This window comes from Sorex araneus, chromosome 1 (genome assembly GCF_027595985.1).
Source record: "Sorex araneus isolate mSorAra2 chromosome 1, mSorAra2.pri, whole genome shotgun sequence".
NCBI classification, from domain to species: domain Eukaryota; kingdom Metazoa; phylum Chordata; class Mammalia; order Eulipotyphla; family Soricidae; genus Sorex; species Sorex araneus.
In genome coordinates, this window is record NC_073302.1 from 152,775,058 (window position 1) to 152,797,896 (window position 22,839).

General features: G+C 41.1%; 2 protein-coding genes across 2 annotated transcripts in view; both read right to left on the reverse strand.

The window, feature by feature from the left end:
• ANKRD31 (ankyrin repeat domain 31) overlaps nt 1-22,839 on the reverse strand; it is a 93,538-nt gene that overhangs the window by 22,303 nt on the left and 48,396 nt on the right. The window contains exons 18-20 of the mRNA XM_055126517.1: nt 9,753-9,906; nt 8,451-8,566; nt 3,928-4,015 (exon numbers count right to left, since the gene is read on the reverse strand). Of these exons, the coding sequence (XP_054982492.1) occupies nt 3,928-4,015; nt 8,451-8,566; nt 9,753-9,906 (358 nt within the window). The remainder of the gene's footprint in view (nt 1-3,927; nt 4,016-8,450; nt 8,567-9,752; nt 9,907-22,839) is intronic.
• LOC129405141 (60S ribosomal protein L10-like) lies at nt 15,896-16,665 on the reverse strand. Its single transcript, XM_055140855.1, has one exon. The coding sequence runs from the start codon at nt 16,631-16,633 to the stop codon at nt 15,989-15,991; it is 645 nt and encodes a 214-aa protein (XP_054996830.1). The 5' UTR covers nt 16,634-16,665; the 3' UTR covers nt 15,896-15,988.

Sequence of the window (22,839 nt, forward strand, 5' to 3'; positions counted from 1 at the left end):
GCTGAAATATTGAAGGCAATCAAAGTGGTAGCCATCTCTCTAGACTGAACTAAGCTATATCCCCACGCCGGCTGAGAAGAAATATCCTTCTTTCTCGGGAAGAAATGTGGCATGGCGTTAACCATAGTATGATGACCATTAAGCAAACACAGACCTGGTGGCGTGGGAATGGGATATAAGGGGGAAAATTATGTACATGGAACAGCGAGACGCTGGTGGAATCTCGAGCCCGAGCCGATACCAGCGCACTACTTTTGGTTCCAGAAACTGCTTGCAGACATTCTACTAGACTATCAACTAAGCCAGAGCCCCACGCCGGCTGATGACGGGAAATAACCATCTTTTTCGGTTTTTTTTTTTCCCTTTGTCAGGCAGCGTGGCGATTACTAAACAGGCGTGAACTCGGTGGCACGGGACGAGGGGGAAAAAATAGAAAAGTTATGTAACAAACAGCGGGACTTAATATCTCTACATTCTCAGCAATGGAGAACTACCAAATGCTTCCTTGGCAATAGGACTGTCTTTTTCTTTTTGGGGGGAAACCCCAGCAACAATAGTGAGTTATGTGTTGAAACATGGAATGTAATCAAGATAAAGTGTAAACGAAGTGAAACTAATCACTTACAAGGGCGGGGACTGGGGGGGTGGGAGGGGGCGGTAGGTATACTGGGGTGGTCGGTGATGGAATATGGGCACTGGTGAAGGGAAGGGTGTTTGAGTATTGTATTACTGACATAATCCTGAGAACTATGTAACCCTCCACATGGTGATTCAATAAAACTTAAAAAAAAAAAAAGATATCAAAGAAAAAGGAAGTTAACAATGATCAAGAGGAAAAATATTCACATAATAGGAATTCCCTAAAAAAAAAGCTTTTAATTTTATTAAGGATTAATTATGTAATTATGTGTAATGTATATATTTTTAAATAAGACAAATATACCAAAATATGTGGTGAGCAAGTAGTTTTACCATTTTTCTCATTATTTTTGGAAAAAATTTACAATAAAAAATTTTTAAGGTTGGAAAATGTATCTTAAATGAATGATATTATAAATATTACATAAAATATGTAAACTATGTACATATGTTTGGATATATGAATTTTTAAAATTATTTTCTTTAAAACATAACATGTATGGGGCTGGAGAGATAGCACAGCGGGTAGGGCGTTTGCCTTGCACGCGGCCAACCCGGGTTCAAATCCCAGCATCCCATATGGTCCCCTGAGCATGACCAGGGGTAATTCCTGAGTGCAGAGCCAGGAGTAAGCCCTGTGCATTGCCAGGTGTGACCCAAAAAGCAAAAATAAATAAATAAATAAAACATAACATGTATCATGTGTTAGGCTAGGATAAAAAGGACAGTGGGTATATATAGTTCAAAGGGAAATTACTTTTTACAAAGTCTATACAAACAAGCATGTATATAAGTTTGTATCTAAGAAAATATTTGTTAGGATGAATGTAAGCTAACAAATATTTATATATGCTATTACACAAAATATTGGTGAGGTTCTTTTTACTACTTTTTTTGTTTGTTTGTTTTGGGGCCATTCTTGGCAGTGCTTAAGGCTTATTCCTGGCTCTGTGCTCAGGGATGACTTCTGGCCCAGAGATTAAAACCAGGTTAGCTGCAAGGCAAGAGCCTTACCCCTATACCATCTTTCCAGCTCCTTAATTGTTAAACTACTTTAAAAAATTTTAATGGTGGGAATGCCGACCGGTCCACCCTTTTTGGAAAACAATATGGAAGTTTCTCAAACTAGAAACTGAGTTCCCATTTGACCCAGCAATACTACTTCTGGAAATATACCCTGGGGGCACAAAAATAAACAGCAGAAACACCATCTGCACTCCTATGTTCATGTCTATGCAGTTAGACTGAAAGATATGTGCGAGTTCAAGTGTAAATGCATTCAGCAGCCCAGAGCTCCCTCCAGGCCTCCCCAGCAGAGGAACAAAGAGAGGGGGGACTCACAGATAGATGGCAAAAATGGCCTGTTTATTGCAGAGCTATTAGCATACTTTTAGAACATCTGCAGGGGTTTGAAGCATAGGAATGCATGTAGGTGTGAATTATCATTTACAGAGGTAAAACCTTTCCACAGAGGCAATTCTCTTGGGGAAATTAACTCAAGGAGACGTTCTGTCTCCCAAGGACATCTATATTGCTTTTCTTTCTCTTGCTGTTTAATACTTGCAGTTATCTGGATAAACCCAGCAAGAGATATAGATTCCAAAACTTAGTTCTTTGGGCTCTGAGGGCAAGCAAGGCTTTTACTGTAAATCCCAGACTAAGTCGTTAGGCCGGTTCAGTTTGTCCTTCCCCATATGGTCTTTTCTCTTAATAAGTCTTGCATCAGAACTGTGCTTTCATGCTTTCTAGACGGTCCCATTTCAATGTTGGGGTAGCTTTGCCCACGGCAGGACCACCTTTTTGGGGTGTTAGGAACTATGGCAACTGAAGCCTGAGTCAAGTAATTGTGATGGATAGCCAAGAGTAAATATATTTCAGAGTCAATCAACTCCCAAATATTAGGAGCATAGCATTAATGGTCCTTCTGTGTTTATGGAAAGAACACTGCTTTGTAGTAAAATATGAAAAATTTATAAGAGAAATAGGAAAGCAAGTAATTCACTATAACTACAAAGTCCAGAGTCACCAGAATGTTTGGCTTACAAGTAACCAAGCCTGACTTGGGGAATTGTAACAATGAGAGGTAAACACAACAGTAAGCTTAAAGATAAACTTGGTGGTTAGGGGGTGCTCATAAGAACATTGTAAGCTTCTCTGGGGGAAGGAAAAAGGGCAATTCACTTATAAAGCCTAAAACACTTAGGGTTACTATCAAACAAATGAGAACCTGCTGAACTGTGTCATGATGACACAATCCTCTTCTTATTTTTAATATTTTAAAATTTTTATTATTATTATTATTTGCTTTTTGGGTTATACCCGGCGATGCACTGGGGTTACTCCTCACTTTGCACTCAGGTACTATTCCTGGTAGTGCTAAGGGACTATATGGGATACTGGGAATCGAACCCAGGTCAGCTGCGTGCAAGGCAAACGCGCTACCTGCTGTACTATCGCTAGAGCCCCCACAATCCTCTTCTTATTTATTTATTTATATTAGTGAATCACCGTGAGGTACATTTACATACTTAAAATTTTTCGTGTTTCCGTTTCAGTTATACAATGATCAGGTACCCATCCCTGCACCAGTGCCCGTTCTCCACCACCAATGATTCCAGGAGCCCTCCCTCCCACCACCCCCATCCCATCCCCCGATTTATTTTTAAGGGTTATGAGACTGGGTGAAGTTGAAAGACCCCAAAAGTAGCATATTCTCATCTCTAGTCAGTATTTTATGCTTTTGTCATATCTTCAATTTAAGCATATCACCAGGAGTAGTTTATCTCTGATCAAGGGCCTAAACTTCTGTCAAATCAACCTAGGCTACTCCCTGAGCCTAGACGTATCAGCAATAAACTGCTGGTTTGCACCACTAATTTCTAATGATTATTTTTAGCACTTTAAATAAAGGAAAAGGGGCTGGGAGATATAACAAGAGGAGAGTTTAGAGAGCATGGGAGACCCCAATCTGACACCTGCTGCTGGCCCCTGAGCACTGCCAGGTGTGGCCTGTGAGGCCATTGAGCGTCTCAGGGTGACCCTGATGATGCCCAGCACTGCAACTGCATCCTTGGGTCTTTGTATTTAGCTGAGAACCACTAGCAGTGGCTTCCTGAGCATTGCTTGGGATTCTCTCCCCCACCCCCCGCTCCCCCATTCATGCCAAGAAAAGAAAACTTGTTCAACCTTTATGAGCTTTGACATAAACATATATCTTTAGAGGAAAATGAATTAACAATAATCTTGGATGTCTGAAATAATTAAACTGGAGTACAAGTCCATAGGTACCTGCATCTTCAGGGGTTTTTATTTCAAACTCTAATAAATTTTCTTGCTTTTCTTCTATATCTTGCAGAATGGCACTGATTTTCTGATGCTATCAGGTAAAAACAAATTTAAAGTTTATTATAAGAGGTTAGATGCTTCTATGATACCACTACATAGTAAAAGTTCAATTTCCAGCACCAAATATGGTTCCTCGAGTACAGTCAAGATTGATCCCTGATTACATAGCCAAAAGTAGCCTCTGAGCACTGCTGGGTGTCTCCCAACAACCCTCTCACCGCCTACCCCACAAATAAATGTTTACTGATAGACTGACTCATGTTATCTATACTATAACATAGTCTCAATACATACTCATTTTTATTATTAATGTGTAAGTATTCAAAGCCTTAGAAAGTATGTCCTAAAATTTCAGCAGTGCCCAAAAGTATGTGGAAAGTCCATATAACAAAACTATCGTATTATGTTTAAAAGCAACATCACTATTTCTTTTATTAAATGCATCAAAGTGATACTACTATAAAATACCAATAACCAAAACAAATAAAGATATATCTTTGCAGGCTGAATGACAAGAGGTTAGAAAATCAAGTTAAGGACAGAATTTAATCCCTGGCTAAGCAACTGCTTACAGATTAGAAAAAAAGAAACCTTTTTTTTTGGTAGTGACCCTACTTCTGTTCCGTGTTATATAGCTAGTTCCCAGTCTCTGCTACCAGGAGCCACATCCATGCCAGTTCCACATTCCAAGGAGGAGCCAACAAAAACCTTCCCTTTGAGGTCTCCCTCCTTAGTCCTTCACTACAGCCTATGGACAAAAATCTTAACCTAGAATGTCTTTGGAAAGGTTAGTTTTAGACAGTTTATTTTGCCTCTGAGATCTCTTTCACAATTTTTTAAGATGTGGCAAAGTGTTAAGTGCAAGGGCTCTGGAACCTGACTACCTAGAGTTTAATTCTGTGTTGCTATTTGCAGAAATCTGATTTAAAATTAAATTGAAAAAAAAAAACTCTAATGAGGAAGATAATGATAATTTGCTGGAACTTTTCTTTTTATTTCTCTTTTTGGGTGGTCGGTGGTTGCTGAGAATCTGAACCCATTGCTTAACACATTCTAGGAAAAGTGCTCTACTGCAGTTATTATTATACCCGGCTTGGAGGTAATAATAACAATAAAAAGCCACATACAAAGGTTACTATGAGGAATAAATACATTAATCTTAAAACTCTTTTTTTTGTTTTTTTTTTTTGCTTTTTGGGTCACACTCAGCGATTCTCAGGGGTTACTCCTGGCTCTGCACTCAGGAATTACTCCTGGCGGTGCTCAGGGGACCATATGGAATGCTGAGAATTAAACCTGGGTCGGCCTCGTGCAAGGCAAACACCCTACCCGCTGTGCTACTGCTCCAGCCCCTAATCTTAAAACTCTTAAAGAATATTATCACAATACTCAGTGAAGGTCAAATATCATTATTAGTGCTACTTCTGTAATATATGTTTATTTGGCCACAAAGAAGGCTGCCTACAAGCTCTCATTTGTAGCTGTTACAAGGAAGCACCAAAAACTAAAGCTGTCTCATTTCCTATTCATCTAGTCACAGAGTCATCCCCCGCCCTTCTGATTTCAAATTTACAACAGTCAAAAACAATTTATATCTACCAAAGATAAAATTCTAAAGTCCTCATTTTTCTTGAGCTTTTCTTTCTTAAAAAATTGGTTTTCCCATTTTATCCTTTCTCCTTATGTTATCTCTATCTGCACACTATTATAAAAAAATATTTGAAATTCAGTAGTATAATGCATGCCTTGAATTTATGAGATGCTGAGTTCAATCTCTGCCTCCATTCTCACCCTGCAAAAACCCACTAAAAATTGAACAATAAAACTTTTCTAAAATAGGAGCTGGGGGGACAGCACATGAGGTAGGGCGTTTGTTTGTACTCAGTCAACCCGGGTTCAATTCCCAGCATTTCATATGGTCCCCCGAGCACTGCTAGGAGTCATTCCTGAGTGCATGAGCCAGGAGTAACCCCTGTGCATTGCCGGGTGTGACCCAAAAAGAAAAAAAATCTTTTCAAAAATATGTAAAAGATTAACAAATTAAAAGGCTGTGGGATTTTGTAATTATATCCTTTATTACATTTTATCTGAGGCCTGGTATCTAAAAATATAGCTGGAACAAATGATATATACTTAACTAGGGCAGCTATCCATAATTCTCTAATCTTCAAATAAAAATATACTTTGGGGGGCCAGAGCAATAGTACAGCAGGCATGGTGTTTGCCTTGCATGCAGCTGACCTGGTTTTAATCGCTGGCACCCCATATGGTTTCCTCAAGCTCTCCAGGAGTGATCTCTGAGCACAGAGCCAGTAGTAAACCCTTAGCACCACCAGATGTGGCCCCAAATTTTAAAAAATTTAAAAAAATATATTGGGAATGGGGGTGGAGAGATAGCATAGAAGTTAAGGCACCTGCTTTGCAGTTGGCACACCCAGGTATGATCCCTCACACCATATATGGTTCTAAGAGCACTGCCAGGAGTGATGTCTGAGCACAGAGCCCTGAGCACTGCCAGGTATGGCACACCCCTCCCCCACTCAAAAAAAGAGAGGTAAAAAATATATAGACAGATCTATTTTTAATATATAGATACATAGATCTCTCTCTTTTATTTTTTTTGCTTTATGGGTCATATCTAGTGATGCTCATGAGTTATTCCTCGCTCTACATGCAGGAATTACTCCTGGCATTGCTCGGTGGACTATATAGGATGCAGGAGATTGAACCCAATCAGCCGCATGCAAGGCAAATGCCCTACCCTCTGTATTATTCCTCTGGTCCAAGAGAGAATATATTTAAAAGATAGTTTTAGTCAATATGGTGGGTTGAATGAATAAAAAGGGATCCCTGTTTACTCCAAGCACAGGGAAACATGAAGAAAATATAGTAAACTTTGCACACAAATCTATTTACACCACCCCTCGGCACTCAAAGAATGAAAAAACAAATGGAAATTTCGTGGTTTCAGAAATGAAGTTCCAAGTGGCTTATGTTGGATTTAGGAAAAACAGAGCCAGATTTTAATGTTCATGCAAGAACAGCAGATAAGGCCTCAGGCACTCACTAGGAATTAGTTAGAATGGAATCCTTGAACAGGGATGTAACTCTCTACTACCCAAGCACTGAATAAAACAAAGAATAGGGGCTGGAGCAATAGCACAGTGAGTAGGGCGTTTGCCTTACATGCAGCTGACCTGGGTTCAATTCCCAGCATCCCATATGGTACCCTGTGCACCGCCAGGGGTAATTCCTGAGTGCAGAGCCAGGTGTAACCCCTGTGCATCGCCAGGTGTGACAAAAAAAGAAAAATAAATAAATAAATAAATAAATAAATAAATAAAAAGAATGGAGTCCTGCATAAAGAAGTGGGTTTGGATAGGCACTTTGTAAGTATTAGAAAAGGCTATTTGTTACCAACCCAAAGCTTTGGTAAAAAATTATAAACCCATACCAACGCCATTCATGTACATGAATAACTTAATTTGCATCATCTGTGTGCTTCAGGAACCCAAACTGAGAACTTAGCATTGAAACTCAGAAATCTTTAGTGCCCCAGCAGAGGAAATTACTAAATACAAAGTCAAGACAAACCAAAATTCCCAGGGTTGGGTCAAGTGATAGTTCAGTGAGTAGGGCATTTGCCTTGCATGCAACTGACTAGGTTTAATCCCTGACACACATATGGTTCCCCAAATGAACCAGGAGTGATTCCTGAGCACAGAAATAGAAGTAACCCCAATCACTGCTGGGTGTGACCTCCAAACAGAATAACAGGATTCCAGAGTGAACAATCTTTCATAAAATATTATAATATGAAAATTACAAACCCAAGAAGACTACATCATCATAAGAAAGATGAGTTTTAAATTCCTTTAAAAGGGGTTGAAGTGATAGCACAGCAGGTAGGGCGATTGCCTTGCACGTGGTCAATTGGGGTTCGATTCCCAGCATCCCATATGCACCACCAGGAGTAATTCCTGAGTGCAGAGCCGGAGTAACCCCGGTGCATCGTCAGGTGTGACCCAAAAACCAAAAAAATAAATAAATGAATAGATAATATTAGTCATTAAAAAATAAATTCTTTGAAAAATGTTTGGAAAGTTAATACTTAATGTTATCAATTCTGTAAGGCAATAGTATAATTTTTTATTCTATGCCATATTATTTTTATTATTATCACTATTATTCTGGTGCTGGGGATCAAACTCAGGACTTCATATTAGTAAGGTGAAGCAAGCACCTTACTACTGAGCTATATTCCTAAACCACTTTTTAAAAGTTAGGGGGAAAAAATGGTCATCAAAATTAAACACTTGGTATATGGGTTAAATATATTAACCAATTTTTAAACTTGTTTGTCTTAAAATGCTTGAAGTGAAAAGTAATCTGCCAATTGCCAATTGGCTGGTTCTAAGAATGCCTTTTTTTAGGCTGAAGAGTGGAAGGATTTTAACTTCACTCACCACAGGATGAATTTGTCTTGTCCGTCTTTGGCGTGTAAGACAAGGTGGATCAATAGTTTTGTGGTCATCATAAATACGCTGCTTACATCTTTTTGACTGAGCAAAAGGAATTTGTACTTTGAAAAGAAAATTAGAGAGCATAAATAGAATTCACAAAAATTTAGCTTCATTCTATCAACTGTAATGGTGACAGGAAAAGAAGTAATAAAGTCTAAAATTATAAAATGTTGGTTTATTAGCACCTTAGTTATTATTATCAGTTGACTAACACTGACTGAACTTTCATCACATTCCTTGACATCAAACTCTTTCATCTGGGTCGCCATACTCAATCTCTGTATGAACCCAGTGCAAAATTCTTTTTTGCTATGTAACTGTTTACCACACTCTCATCCTTTATATGTGTATACTATCCACTGAAACATCACTTCTTTTATTTTGATGGTATTTGTGGTTTTCTCTTTACATGGTGTACCTCATTAAAACTTTTATAGATCTATTTTATTAATCTTTCCAAAGAATTTGCTCATTTCCACCTACAGTGCCAGCTACAAAACTGGGGCCAGTGGCATGCAAGGCAAGCACCTTAACCCCTTTATTCTCTCTCTGGCCCAGGATGTTTGTTTTATTGTTTATGGGGCAGGCTTCTTCGGGTTGTTAATTAATCATCTTGGGAGCAAAAGAGAAACCTCTTCTACTGCCATCTTGGTGTTGTTCTCTAATTATATTATTTAAATGCAAACTAATATAAAATTTATTATAAATGTGAAAAATTAGCTCATTAAAATTTTGTTGTACATTCTCCAAAAATATTATTTTCACTATCTGATAATCTTTTCACAATATTATCCTGCTTAACAAATTCAACTTCTAGTATTAGAATATTAAAAATCTTTAAAATTGGTATCAATCTGGTTCTTGCATTAATCATTAGAAATCTCAAGTACTGGAATCTTGGTTGTAAAGACTTTAATGAAATATTTTCCTTTTCCAGTCCCAGGAAAAAGTAATCTGTGTAGTTTTAGCTACATACTTATTTCAGTCCCAATGTTAGTAAAATTAAAATTTGCTTAATGAAATATTGAGTTTCATTATAAAACTGCAATTCAACAAGATTATAAACCTTTATAAATTACATAAAGCTTGGAAATGCTAAATCTGAAAATAAACAATGCTTTCCAAAAGCATAATAAACATAAAGTATCCATCCAGTTATAACATTAGATACACCATAAATACAAGGATTTTTCAGAGCAGAAGTACATAACCACAGATAATAGCAAACAATATTGACTTACGTACCAGTATCTATAGTATTATTCTCATCTCTGTTATCAGTCTCAGTAGTACCGTAAGATTTTAGCATTGTCACATTACCTGTTTTATCCAAAGTGGCGTTCTGTTTTTTATCCTTCTGATTAGGGTTTGCTCCATGATGCTGTAGAATCTCAGCTGTCTAAAAGGTATATTTACAGAATAACAATAATAAGCACTATTTTCAAACTCAGGGATCAAACTCAGGACCTCACACATGCAAGGGAAGCAGTATGACTCAGACTCAGTTACATCCCTGGCCCTGAAGTACCTACTTCTGTAGATAGTTCACAATCACAATCACAATATCCCGTTAATCACCGATTTCTCGGGCAGGCTCATGTGGAGAGGGGCCTCCAGCATGGCTGCAGCTATGAGTCTCTTGCCCGCATACCTGGCTGTCTTCCTCGGGGCCCCTTGGAGGGGATGGTCTCCAGCTTCCCTCTCCACGCCGAGTAGAGCTCCCAGTGGCTGAAGACCACCGGAACAGCTGCAGCCATGCTGGAGGCCCCTCTCCACATGTTCGGACAGGCCTCATGCATGAAGATACCAGAAGAGGAACCCAGGTGTGTGTAATCCCATCAACGGCCGACATCCAGAGAGAGACTTAAAAGCAAGCTCTCAGAAGAGAGTGATTCAGAGAGTCTCTTGCTCGCACGCCTGGCTGTCTTACCCAGGGCCCCTCGAAGGGTATGGGCTCCAGCTCCCCTCCCCACTCCGAGCAAAGCTCCCAGTGGCCGAAGACCACTGGAACCTAGCTGCAGTAGATAGTTAAGATAATAAATTTCTACTTCCATTACAAGATACATCTACCAAGAATCAAAAGTTACTCCAAAACAAAAGCTCTCAATGTCTGGCTAAGAAAACCTTTATTAAATCTGATACGACAGCTATAAACTGAACCACTGATCTGACTACCTTGTCTTTACAGGAGAACTAGACATAAAGACATGAAACAACTAGATATGTTCCCTTCATTGAAAAAAAAATGGGTAGACATAGGTGTGGCTGATATGCAAGATTTAGTTTATTTCTTTAACAGTCTTTGGTATGCTTCCAAGTTACTGGACAGGATGGTGAAGAAAATTAGAATCACTTCAGAAGTGACAATTTGTCATTAGACATAGCTGAATAAAGCTATATATGGGCAATTATAGGTACACTGGTAGTTCAAAATACTTTTATGGGGTAGCCTGGGAACCTATTATCCATATAATAATGTCTATGGAAATATCTGAGACCAAAGAGAAAGCTCAATGGATAGTGAGCTGCATGAGAACCAGGATCTGGGTTAGATCCCTGGTACCATATGATCCTCTGAGCATTGCCAGGAATGATCTAAACACAGGTGAGGTCCCAAAACAAAAGAAAGCAAATGCTATGTTTTATGTTACCCAAATAACAGGTATTTCCAAAATGTTAAGAGACAAAGGAAACTTGGAAGTAGTCTATTTTTATATCACATTTCTTATACAGGAAGGAAGAAGCAATTTATGGAAAAGAAACTTTAAGTTGGTTCTTTTTCTTTTTTAATTTTATTGAATCACCATGAGATAGTTACAAGCTAAGAAACTTTAAGGTGGTTCTTTTATTTATTTTTAATTGAATCACCATGAACTACAGTTACAAAATTTCATGTTTGAATTTCAGTCATATAATGATTGAACACCCATTCTACCACCAATGTCCCCAGTATCCCTCCCTCCCCCAATCCCACCCCTCCCCCTGCTGCTATGGCATACGATTTCCATCTTACTCTCTCTCTAGTTATGGGTACTATGATTTGCAATACAGATACTGAGAGGTCATCATAGTTGGTCCTTTATCTATTTTCAGCACACCATCTCCCATCCCGGGCGATCCCTCCTACCATCACTGACTTAGTTATACCTTCTCTATCTCAGCTGCCTTCTCCCCCAGCTCATAAGGCGGGCTTCCAACCCTGCAGCAATTTTCCCGGCCCTTGTCTCTACTGTCCTTGGGTGTTAGGTTTATATTATGATATTCTATATTCTACAAATGAGTGCAGTCATTCTATGTCTGTCACTCTCTGAAGTTGATTCTTAAAAAAAATTTTTTAGAGCCGGAGTGAGTACAGTGAATAAGGCACTTGCCTTGTGTGCAGCCAACTCAGGTTGAATCCCAGGCATCTCATATGGTCCCCTGAGTCCTGCTAGGAGTAATTCCTGAATGCAGAGTCAGGAAATTTTTTTAATTAAAAATTGTTTTATTGAATCACCATGAATTACAAAGTTATTCATGACCAAGGAATTCTTAAAATTTTGTGATACAAGAATAATGGCTGTTTTGCCTGTGTGGTAAAAAGAGGCCTTTCTAGGCTTGAAGAGATAACTCAAGTGGAAGACCATGTGTGAGATCATGAGTCCCTCTGGGTGGAACCCTGGTGGGCACTAAGCACATTAGGGATGGGCACCAAAACCATCAGGCAGGTGCCCTCAAGGTAAAGCATCACTAGGAGTATCCCCCTACCCTTAGCACCACTGGGTGTGGCACTATTTTTAAGGGCTTTATTATAGGCCTACACTTTTAACACCCTCAATATATTTGGATTTTTTTTTTTTTTAGTGTTGGGGGAGACACATGTTGCAAGGTCAGGGCTTAGTTCTAATTCAGAGCTCAGGGATCACTATATCACCCATCTCCTATCACCCTTTGTTTCTTGGCAATCAGTGACCAAACTTAACCACTGTAAATTCTGACTTTATGGGGGGCTCAGGGAACCATATGGGATGCTGGGCATCAAATTTAAATCAGCTGTGTGCAAGACAAGTATCCTGCTCACTATACTATCTCTTTGACCCGTATATTTGAAATTATTAAATATTTTCGCTTGTAAACCACAGAGACCTCAGCTCAGAGGGAAAGTGACAAAGAATAGCTATTATTCTGTAACACCCCATGTAAAAAACTAAGGCACGCCGAGGGGCGCGTGCACTCCAGGGCTCTGCAGCCCGGCAGCTCTGTCTCACCAATCGAGTTTGGTGCTCTGGAACTGCAGTGTGTGGACTGGATCAGGACGACCGGTGGTCAAGGACAGGCGAAGGAAGAATGAGGACCAAGCTGGTTGCTGATTAGTTACTGTTTATTCAATCTTCCATCTTTCTCATCTCCCACATTCCCAACTCCGGCCTTCTCTCTGCATCAACTGCAGCCTCTCTCAATTTTCTCGTCTCTCCTCCTACTTGTCTCTCCCACCTTGCCCTCTAGGCTACACCCAGCCAGGTAGCAATATCAACATAAGAAAGCCCTTCCTGAGGGCAGGGCATTCCAAAGCCCTTCCTGACTCTTAAGGTTTTTTCCCTTTCCTTAGTCCAAACACTTATTAACATCTTAATACTAGTTATTTTTGTATGGACAGAGCAAGAGATACATTGAGGCTTGCAAGGCAGCTCTCCTGGCAACATCTTGCCACAGACTCAGACCACAGCACTCAGGCCAGATTAATCATTCCTCACCCTAGCAGGGTCCAAATCTAGTTATCACTGTTTGGATCATGACAACATTTGTCCATGATCAAGCTCTTAACTCATAGTTAAGCATTAGGCACTTAGGCCAGGCCCATCTCGATGCCAGGGTAGAACACAACTCACCGCTTGCCCTGGGTCTGTCTCGTCTCTCGTCTGGACCTTGCTTTTGGGGGTGCTAGGAAGTAAGGGCAGCTGAGGCTTAGGTTGAGAGAGAACAGATGCCCAGGAGGAAAATATCATGTAGAGTCAAATGACTCCCAGGTTATAAAAGCATAGCATTTGCTAAGTCTTCCTGTGTCCATACAAAAAGGATATTGCTCTGAATAAACTATGCAAAGGACTCAAGGAGAAGAGGAAAACAGTATTTACAGTCAACAGAACACTAAGAAAGAAGCTATAAATAAACAAAGAGGAATGGGAGCACCGTGAAGGGAGTAACCCAATAAACCTAAACTACCTGAGACTATGTTATCCTACAACCCCAGTAAGAGGAAAAAGACCAGGGAAACAGCAATAGGCAACAGGCCTATACCATAAGGTTAAATCTCAAGTTGGGAGAGAGTTCCAGGCTCCCATCTCTAATGGGATGGACTTAGAAATGAAGTATGTGGCAAAAATTAGGTGACTTTAGAAATAGCTTGTTCCCTGGCCTGTTCAAAAATACAAACAAAACACTTGGCCCAGGGGGCCAGGCTAAGGACTAAGACACAGCCTAGCATGTACCCACCCTGAGTTTGAATCCCAACACCATTGGGTGCAACCCTGTAGGGCCCCTAGAACCTCCAGGACGGCCTAAGCAATCCCTAGTAGCAAAGAGCCCAAAGAGCACATTCTAGCCTTGGAATTAAACTGCTAAGGGTCAGTTGAGAATGGCCCCGAGGCCACTGATCATTGCATAGGAGGCCTCTCCCATATACACAAAAAAAATAAATATTCTCCTTACCCCAAAAAACAACTTCACTGAAGTAACCACTACTACAATGTGACTTAGGTACATTCCAGTCTCTCTCTCTCTCTCTCTCTCTCTCTCTCTCTCTCTCTCTCTCTCAATCCCTGCATGTGGCCAACCCGGGTTCAATCCTCGGCATCCCATATGGTCCCCCGAACACTGCCAGGAGTGAGTCCTGAGTGCAGAGCCAAGAGTAACCCCTGAGCATCGCTGGGTGTGACCCAAAAAGAAAAAAAATGGTTCCTTAACAATTTATTCATTTATCATGTTATTGATATTTCTTATAAGTTAATACTATTTGAGTAAACCTGCTATAACATTTGAGTACTTTTTTTTTGGGGGGGGGGCAGGACCAAGAACCAAACCCAGGGCATCACAAATGCAATCTTGCACTCCATCACTGAATCCCGTCCTTGGTTCCTTGAGCACCTTATAATTTCTATCTCTTGGTTGAATCTGATTTTGTTCATGTAATATCTTCCTGATTTTCACTGAGTTCTATGCTCTCTTGTAGATAAATGGGCTGCCTATGACAAATTTAAGTCATTTGTCAAGCAATTCATAATCTATTTCTTTGAGGTATGTTACTGGAAAATTACTGTGCTCCTTTGAAACAATCATGTTTTCTTGATTTTCAAGCTCCTCAAGGTCTTGAGTTGCTTAAAGAAGTAACAGCCTCTTCTAGTCTTTACTAGCCAATTTTAGAAAAGAGCAAACTTGAGCAACTGGAGCAATAGCAAAGTGGCTAAGAATATTTTCACCCAGTCTCTAGGGTATCTTTTGGTTTGGGTGACTGCTTCTTTGCCTTTTCAGTTTGAGATCATTTCATGTAATTATTTCCCTTGCTACTGGAGTTCAATCTCTGAAGACAACACGGAAACCAGTTTCCATGCAGTGTTTTCTGTATTTTCTTCTATGTATTTTGTGGTTTGAGGTCTAACATCCATCCAAATCTGTGATGCATTTTGAGTCAAGTTTTGTTTTGTGTTCCAAAATGTGGTGTATCTGGGGCTGGAGCAATAGCACAGCGTGTAGGGCATTTGCCTTGCACGTGGCTGACCCAGATTCAATTCCCAGCATCCTATATGGTCCCCTGAGCACTGCCAGGAGTTAATTCCTGAGTCCATGAGCCAGGAGTGTGCATCACCGGGTGTGACCCAAAAAAACAAAACAAACAAAAAACAAAAAAAACAAAGGTAAATGTGGCATACCCTTGAGGATGTTCCACATATACTTGCGAAAAATGTTTTCAGCTTTTTGGAGGAGGAGAATTCTATAAACATCTATTAAGTACATCTGGTCCCTCTCGTTTTAAGGTGTTCTTTGTTTTCTAGCTGACCAATCTGTCATTCTTGCTGTTCATGTCTCTATCCAGGCCCATTATTACTTGCTTTGCATATTTTGATGCTCCTGCACTAGGTGTGGATCTGTTAAAGAAAAACTCCTGACAGATTGATTTTCTTAATCCAAGAGACGTAAGTTCAACCCTATCTACTGATATATTTTCCAGTTAAAACTATATTGACTGAGTACAGTGGTCCCTGTCTTTTTAAGACTACCATGTGCGTGCATGATTGTTTTATTACCTTTTTTTCTTTGAATCTATGTTTGTCACTGAGCTCAAGAGGCCTCTTATAAACAGTAGACAAGATTTAGTTTTCTGACTCATCCCACCACTCTTTTTTTTTCTTTCTTGATTAAGAACCAAGTTTTATTGTGGCGGGTGGGATGGGGAGCTTGGGTGCTGGGGTGGGGAACAGGGACTGGAGGGCACAGCTCCAAGACTCTCAGGAGTGCAGTGCCCGCCACTTGTCCAGAGGCCCACGGTTGGGGATGTATTTGACGCCACAGCCATCCGGGATGAGCCGCTTCTCTGCTACCATGTCTTCAAACTCATCCGCGTTGAACTTGGTGAAACCCCACTTTTTGGAGATGTGGATCTTCTGGCGACCAGGAAACTTGAACTTGGCCCGACGGAGAGCCTCAATCACATGCTCCTTGTTCTGCAGTTTGGTGCGGATGGACATGATGACCTGGCCAATGTGGACCCTGGCCACTGTGCCCTGGGGCTTTCCGAAGGCTCCCCGCATACCTGTTTGGAGCCTGTCGGCCCCAGCGCAGGACAGCATCTTGTTGATACGGATGACGTGGAAGGGGTGCAGACGCACTCGGACGTGGAAGCCATCCTTGCCGCAGCTTTTCACCATGTACTTGTTGGCACAAATGCGGGCGGCCTCCAGAGCTTCCGAAGAAAGCTGCTCGTACTCATCCGACACCATGTGGCCACAAAGCGGGAACTCGTCCACCTTGGCCTTCTTCCTGCCTAAGTCGAAGATGCGGATCTTGGCATCTGGGACGCCTCGACAGAAGCGAGACTTCGGATATGGCTTGTTTTTACAGTACCGATAGCACCGGGCGGGTCGACGGCCCATGGCGACACCAGGATCTTCACTGGCGCGCAGAAGGGAAAAGTCCACCACTCTTTTGATTGGTAAATTTATTACGCTATTGAAATTTAATAAAATCACTGATAAAAATAATTTGTAATTTTCTATGTGGGTTCTGGGAGTAGCTGTAATATGTTATTTTGTACTTTCCTCATTTTCTTCCATTATTTAGATATCTGGGTAGTGGAAGATACCCCACTACATCCACTACCCAGCCACCGCCACGCTCCAGGCCTCTCTTTGGACACTTGGGCCGAACCTCAAGCACGAGTGAAGCCCACAAAACCAGGTTCAACGAGACCTGGAAACAAGATCCTCTGTCTGCCTCCTCCAATCTCCGGCATCTGAGGGAGGAAGTCAAACCCAGATGCCCCACCCTACCCAAGCCAGATAAATACCTCACTGGCTGACCCCCACTACATCCACTACCCAGCCACCGCCACGCTCCAGGCCGCTCTCCAGGTCACTTTGTGGCCGCGTGACACACCATAAGACACTTAATATCCATTATTCCCGCACCATATTTGATAGGGTTCAAATATGGTGTGAACCATGGTAGCACCTCTAAGGGCTATTGGAGGCTGCCGTAAAAGCCTCTGTCCTTCTTGGAGAGCCCGGCAAGCTACCGAGAGTATACTGCACGTATGGCAGAGCCTAACAAGCTACCTGTGGCGTATTCGATAAGCCAACAACAGTAACAACAATTGGTCTCATTCACCTGACACCAAAAGAGCCCCCAATCCAGCACCATTAAGAAAGATGAGCAGGAAGAGGCTGAAAAAATCTCAGGGACGAACTAGACTGCCAAAACAAAGAAAGACTAAAATGATTGTCTGTACTTTCAACGCACGTATGCTGGCATCAGAAGCATCCATCGAGGACCTGATGGTGCAAGCGCAGAAGATCAAGGACGACATTATTGGTCTGACCGAAATGAGAAGACATCAATCACATCACGCCATTTTCGTCACTGGAGAAGAATTGTTCCTTAGAACATGTGACAACAGAGGCATCGGTGGCGTCGGTGTCCTTGTCAACAGGAACTTGGCCATGAGCATTGATTCATTCGAATGCCTAACAACCCGAATCAGAGGATTACGCTTGAATAGATGTGGCTCACTGCCTGCAGTTTCTATCTTTGTCGTCTACGCACCAACTTCTAACTACGATGAAGAAGAAATTGAGAGGTTCTACATGGACCTGGAGAAGTTCTATAAAGAAGACCACACCTTCTACAAGATCATTGTTGGTGATTTTAATGCCAAGATAGGTCCGAGAAGGTCGCCGAAAGAACTCCACATTGGGACACATGGCCTAGAATGGAACGATCAGGGTGAAGAGACTTCCTGAATGCATCATGTCGACCAAGATCATCCATGGTAACTCAAAGGTCCAGAAGGCCAAATCTAAACGCTGGACATGGGAGTCTCCCGGTGGACAGTTCCACAATGAAATTGACCACATCATATTCAATCGAAGGTTTTGCCTGACCAGCGTCGCTATTGTTCCAAAATTCAAAATGGGATCGGACCACTGTCTCCTTCATGCAAAATTCTGCTTCACAGAGCAGGGAGAAAGGTCTGCAAAATTTATGTCTAAGAAGGCAACACCCAGAATGACCACCAACTGGGAGCTCTTTGGCAATATTGCAGCAACGTGGGAAGATGCCGTCCTTGACAACATCGACGAGGAATATGATCGACTGGTTCAGTACCTCCATGACTGTGCAAAGAATGCCGAGAGTGAGAAAGCCACAGACACCTGTCTTCGGAAACTCTCGAGCTCATTCGTCAATGTGGTTTGGCGCGAGCCTCAGGCAACCACAAGCTAATGTCCGAGCTCACAAAGCTGTGCAGAGACGTGATAAAGGAAGAAGGAAGCCCTCAAAGAGAGAAGAGCAGCAGTGTTGGCTGGTGCAGCAGAAGCCGGGAAAAAGTATTCGCAACGCTCGCCTATCCTTCGCCAACGACAAGACCAAGATGACTGCCCTCCGACGTCCTGATGGATCTATCACATCTTCCAGAAAGGCAATGGAGAGGATTATTCACAACTTCTACTCGGATCTCTTTGACAGCTTTTGTCTACCTGCCCACATACCAAATTCCGCAGGATGGATATGTCGTTCCCAGTGTTCTCCCTTCCGAAATCCAACACACCGTTTCATTGGTAAAGACATGTACAGCACCTGGTCGGGACAAGGTCAGACCCGAACACCTGAAGAATCTGCCCCCAGTACTCATCAATACACTGGCTCGGCTCTTTACATGCTACCTGTCTGAATGCAAGGTTCCGTCTCAGTGGAAAACCAGTAGGACCGTTCTGTTGTACAAGAAGGAAGACATCCATGACATCGACAACTATCGCCCAATCTGCCTGCTGTCTGTCATCTACAAGTTGTTCTCTTGTGTCATCCTGAATAGGCAGAACACTAGACAAAGGACAACCATGTGAGCAAGCTGGGTTCCAAAGGGGATTCAGCACGATAGACCATATCCACACAGTAACCAAACTCAGTGAATTTTCGAGAGAGTTCAAGATGCCGCTCTGTCTAACGTTCATTGACTTAAAGAAGGCCTTCGATTCTATTGAGACTGAAGCAGTCATCGAAGCCCTAGCCAAATAGGGCGTTTAAACTCAGTATGTCAAAATCCTCTGCGAGCTGTATTGTGGATTCATCACCAGGATCTCACCATTCTACAAGGAAGTGATCATTGATGTAAAGAGAGGAGTGCAGCAGGGTGATACCATTTCACCGAAACACTTCAGTGCCACCTTCGAGAACATCATATGACAACTGGAATGGGAAGGAATGGGAGTGAAGATAGACAATCGGCAATTACGCCACCTCCGCTTTGCTGATGACATCGTTCTCATAACGCCAAACATTAGCCAAGCGGCACAAATGCTGGTCAACTTTGACCTCGAGTGTGAAAAGGTCGGATTGCAGCTGAATCTCATCAAGATGTTGCTCATGAAAAACGAACTAGTCCCTGAAGCTCCATTTGCTCTCAAAGGAACGAATATCTCCGAATGCAGCAGCTATGTGTACCTGGGTCGAGAAATCAACATGAGGAACGACTTGGTGCCAGAACTGCGCAGGAGGAAGAGAGAAGCCTGCAATGCCTTCAAGAGCGTCGAAGAAGTGGTTAAGAGGATGAAGAACCTCCGACTCTGGGCACATCTTTTCGATTCCACTGTTCTTCCTGCACTAACATATGCCTCAGAGACCTGGGCCCTACACAAACAGGATGAGAACGCTATTTGGGTATCCCAAAGAGGAATCAAAAGAGCTATGCTAGGAGTATCACATCTCACTCAAGTGAGAGAAGGAATCGGAGTTCTGACCTCCGTCAATGATCAAGAATCAGGGACGCTATCTTGTTTGCCAAGGCATCAAAAATCAGATGGGCCGGACATGTAGTTCGATTCAGAGATGACCGCTGGAGTAGAGCTGTTACCGACTGGATCACACGGGACGTCAGAAGACTGTGTGGCAGCCCACCAACTAGATGGTCAGATTTCTTAGTCAAATCCCTGAATGAACGATTTGAGGCTCTTTCTGTTCCTGGAGCAAGCAGGTATCATTGGGCTGCACTAGCTCGTGACAGGGACAAATGGAGACGTTACTGGCGCCCGCCCAAACAAATCGAAGATCAACAGGATGACAAGTGATACAAGTGAAGTGATTTAGGTATCTGTTGTCTATGTGGCAATCAGATTCCATTTGCTGCTTTTGTTAATTTCTTCTAAGTACGTGTTTTGTGATTACTAAGAGGTTTAACATGTCCTAAGTGGTTTTTGTTGATCTGCTTTGAGAACACATCCATAGTGTTCAGGGCTTACTTCTGGCTCTGTGCTCAAGGATCACTCCTGTCAGTGCTTGCGGGGAGTGGGGGCAGGGAATCATATACAACCAAGGTTAGCCGTGTAAAATCTGAGCGCCTTGCCCACCGTGTACTCTCTCCAGTTCTAAGTTTAAGACAAGTTTAAATTGAAACCAAGTAGATTTTGAGTTCATTCTAAGAGTATATGTGGTTAATTTTAGACTCTTTATATTTAATTTTAACAGATTCCTTTTTATCTGAGTAATAATTTTCTCCATTCCTTGAAGTTACCTAACTGCTATGAGGAAAGCTAATCTTCAAGATATGACATTTCTCATTCATTGAAGACCACTCATAAAATTTAATCCGTCAAATATTTCTTCCTGCTCATTAACATGGTGTCTTTCGTACCAATCAAGAATCAACATCTTTCTTTTGATTACTGATCAATCTACCACTGGTCACTGATGTTATAAATAAAAATAGATTCTGAATTTGTATAATGTTTCAAAAGGCAAACGTGTATGATTTCTGATGTCACACATTAAAATAGTTTTGGAGAAATGTTTGAAGTACCTATGAATCCACTGATGAATTAGAAACTTACAGAAAAACTGTTAATTTAACAAAGAAAAATCATACAGATTTGGGTATGAGTTAATAAACAACCCAGGAAAAACCTTTGATACCTTACAAAAATTTTGGGAAAAGGTCCTTTTTGAGGTAACTGTACAACAGTCATCTGTAAGACAAAGGGTGTCTGTGTGCCATCATGCAATACTAGCAAGAAAATGTATTTTTTTATTCTAGAAATTTTAGCAAGAAAACATAGAAAGAAAATGTATTTTTTTATTCTAGAAATTTTATTTATGTGTTTGAACTAAAATTTAAATTCAATACTGTTTTTAAAAGGTGGGGGGAGTTAACATAAAAGCCTGACACTGCTATCTAGATGAGCAGTTTGACAATTTCCTTTCACTGGGACCTATGAATGTAGTTGGTAAGTAATAGTCTACATTGATATAAGTTTTTCCTAATTATTAGGGGTGCTTAAACTTTGTACAAAAACATTATCATTTATGCTCTGGGAGTCTGGAATTTCTATATGTACTAGGTAAAGCGTATAGACATGATCCACTTCCAATACAAATACTTAACACTAAGCTTCTGAAGTACTTTCTAGGACAGAAACATCCCAGTTATGTGTTGATATTTTTAAGTTTTGTTATATTTTTCTGGCTTGGGAAAAAGAAGTTCTGTGTAAACTCTCATGAGAAAGAAAGTATAAGAAAGCCTTCACACAGAAACATCAAGCTCTGTCTTTTTCCCTGACGATCCAGCTGTGTATCCCTATAATATTGACATGATAAATCTTAGCCATGAGGACAATATGTTTATTCCTATAATCACTGTCATCCCGTTGCTCATCGATTTGCTCAAGCGGGCACCAGTAATGTCTCCATTGTGAGACTTGTTGTTACTGCTTTTGGATAATACTGACATGATAAATCTTAGCCATGAGGACAATAATATGTTAAGCTGTATTAAATCCTTTTAACAAATTCCCAAAACTAGAAGTGGTATTGGTGATCACCCTTAGCATCTTTTTTTAAAAAAAAAATTGCATTTTTTTTTCAAGATACAGTCCCCAAACTAAATTTTTCCACTATGACCATGGTGGACTAGAGTGATAGCACATCGGGTAGGGCTTTTGCCTTGCTCGAGGCCGACCCAGGTTCTACTCCTCTGTCCCTCTCGGAGTGCCCAGCAAGTTACGAGAGTATCCCGCCCACACAGAGTCTGGTAAGCTACCCGTGGAGTATTCGATATGCCAAAAACAGTAACAACAAGTCTCACAATGGAGACATTTTTTTACTGGTGCCCGCTCAAGCAAATCGATGAACAACAGGACTACAGTGCTACAATGCATGACCCTGGCAAGCCTAACAACTAAGAGTACATGCCAAGTCAGGATAATAACTATCAATTACAATAAAGGGAAGGGGAAAACATCTTTAAAAGAGAGATACTGAAATACCTGATTGGCTGAGAGTCTCCAAGAGTGCTCCCTGGTTTCCTGAGCACCACTTGCAAGCTTTCCACCCCACAACATCAAAATAAAAAAAAAAAGTGAGACTAATAGATATTATCCAGATATCAAGGGTTTTAAAAATATGAACACTGATCACTGGTTTTATTTTATTGCTGCTAGCTTCACTATATTTCAAAGCCAGTAATCATTCTTGAAGTCTATACTGTTAACAAGCAGAAGTTTCTTCTAAGGTTTGAGTTTTGAATTTCTCCCAAGTAACTCATCTAAATAAAAAGATGAGTTTTAAAATATGAAGAAATTTTAAGATCTATATT

Bases quoted from the DNA above. Each gene is read 5' to 3' on its own strand.
- LOC129405141 (XM_055140855.1), bottom strand. From the start codon at position 16,633: ATGGGCCGTCGACCCGCCCGGTGCTATCGGTACTGTAAAAACAAGCCA.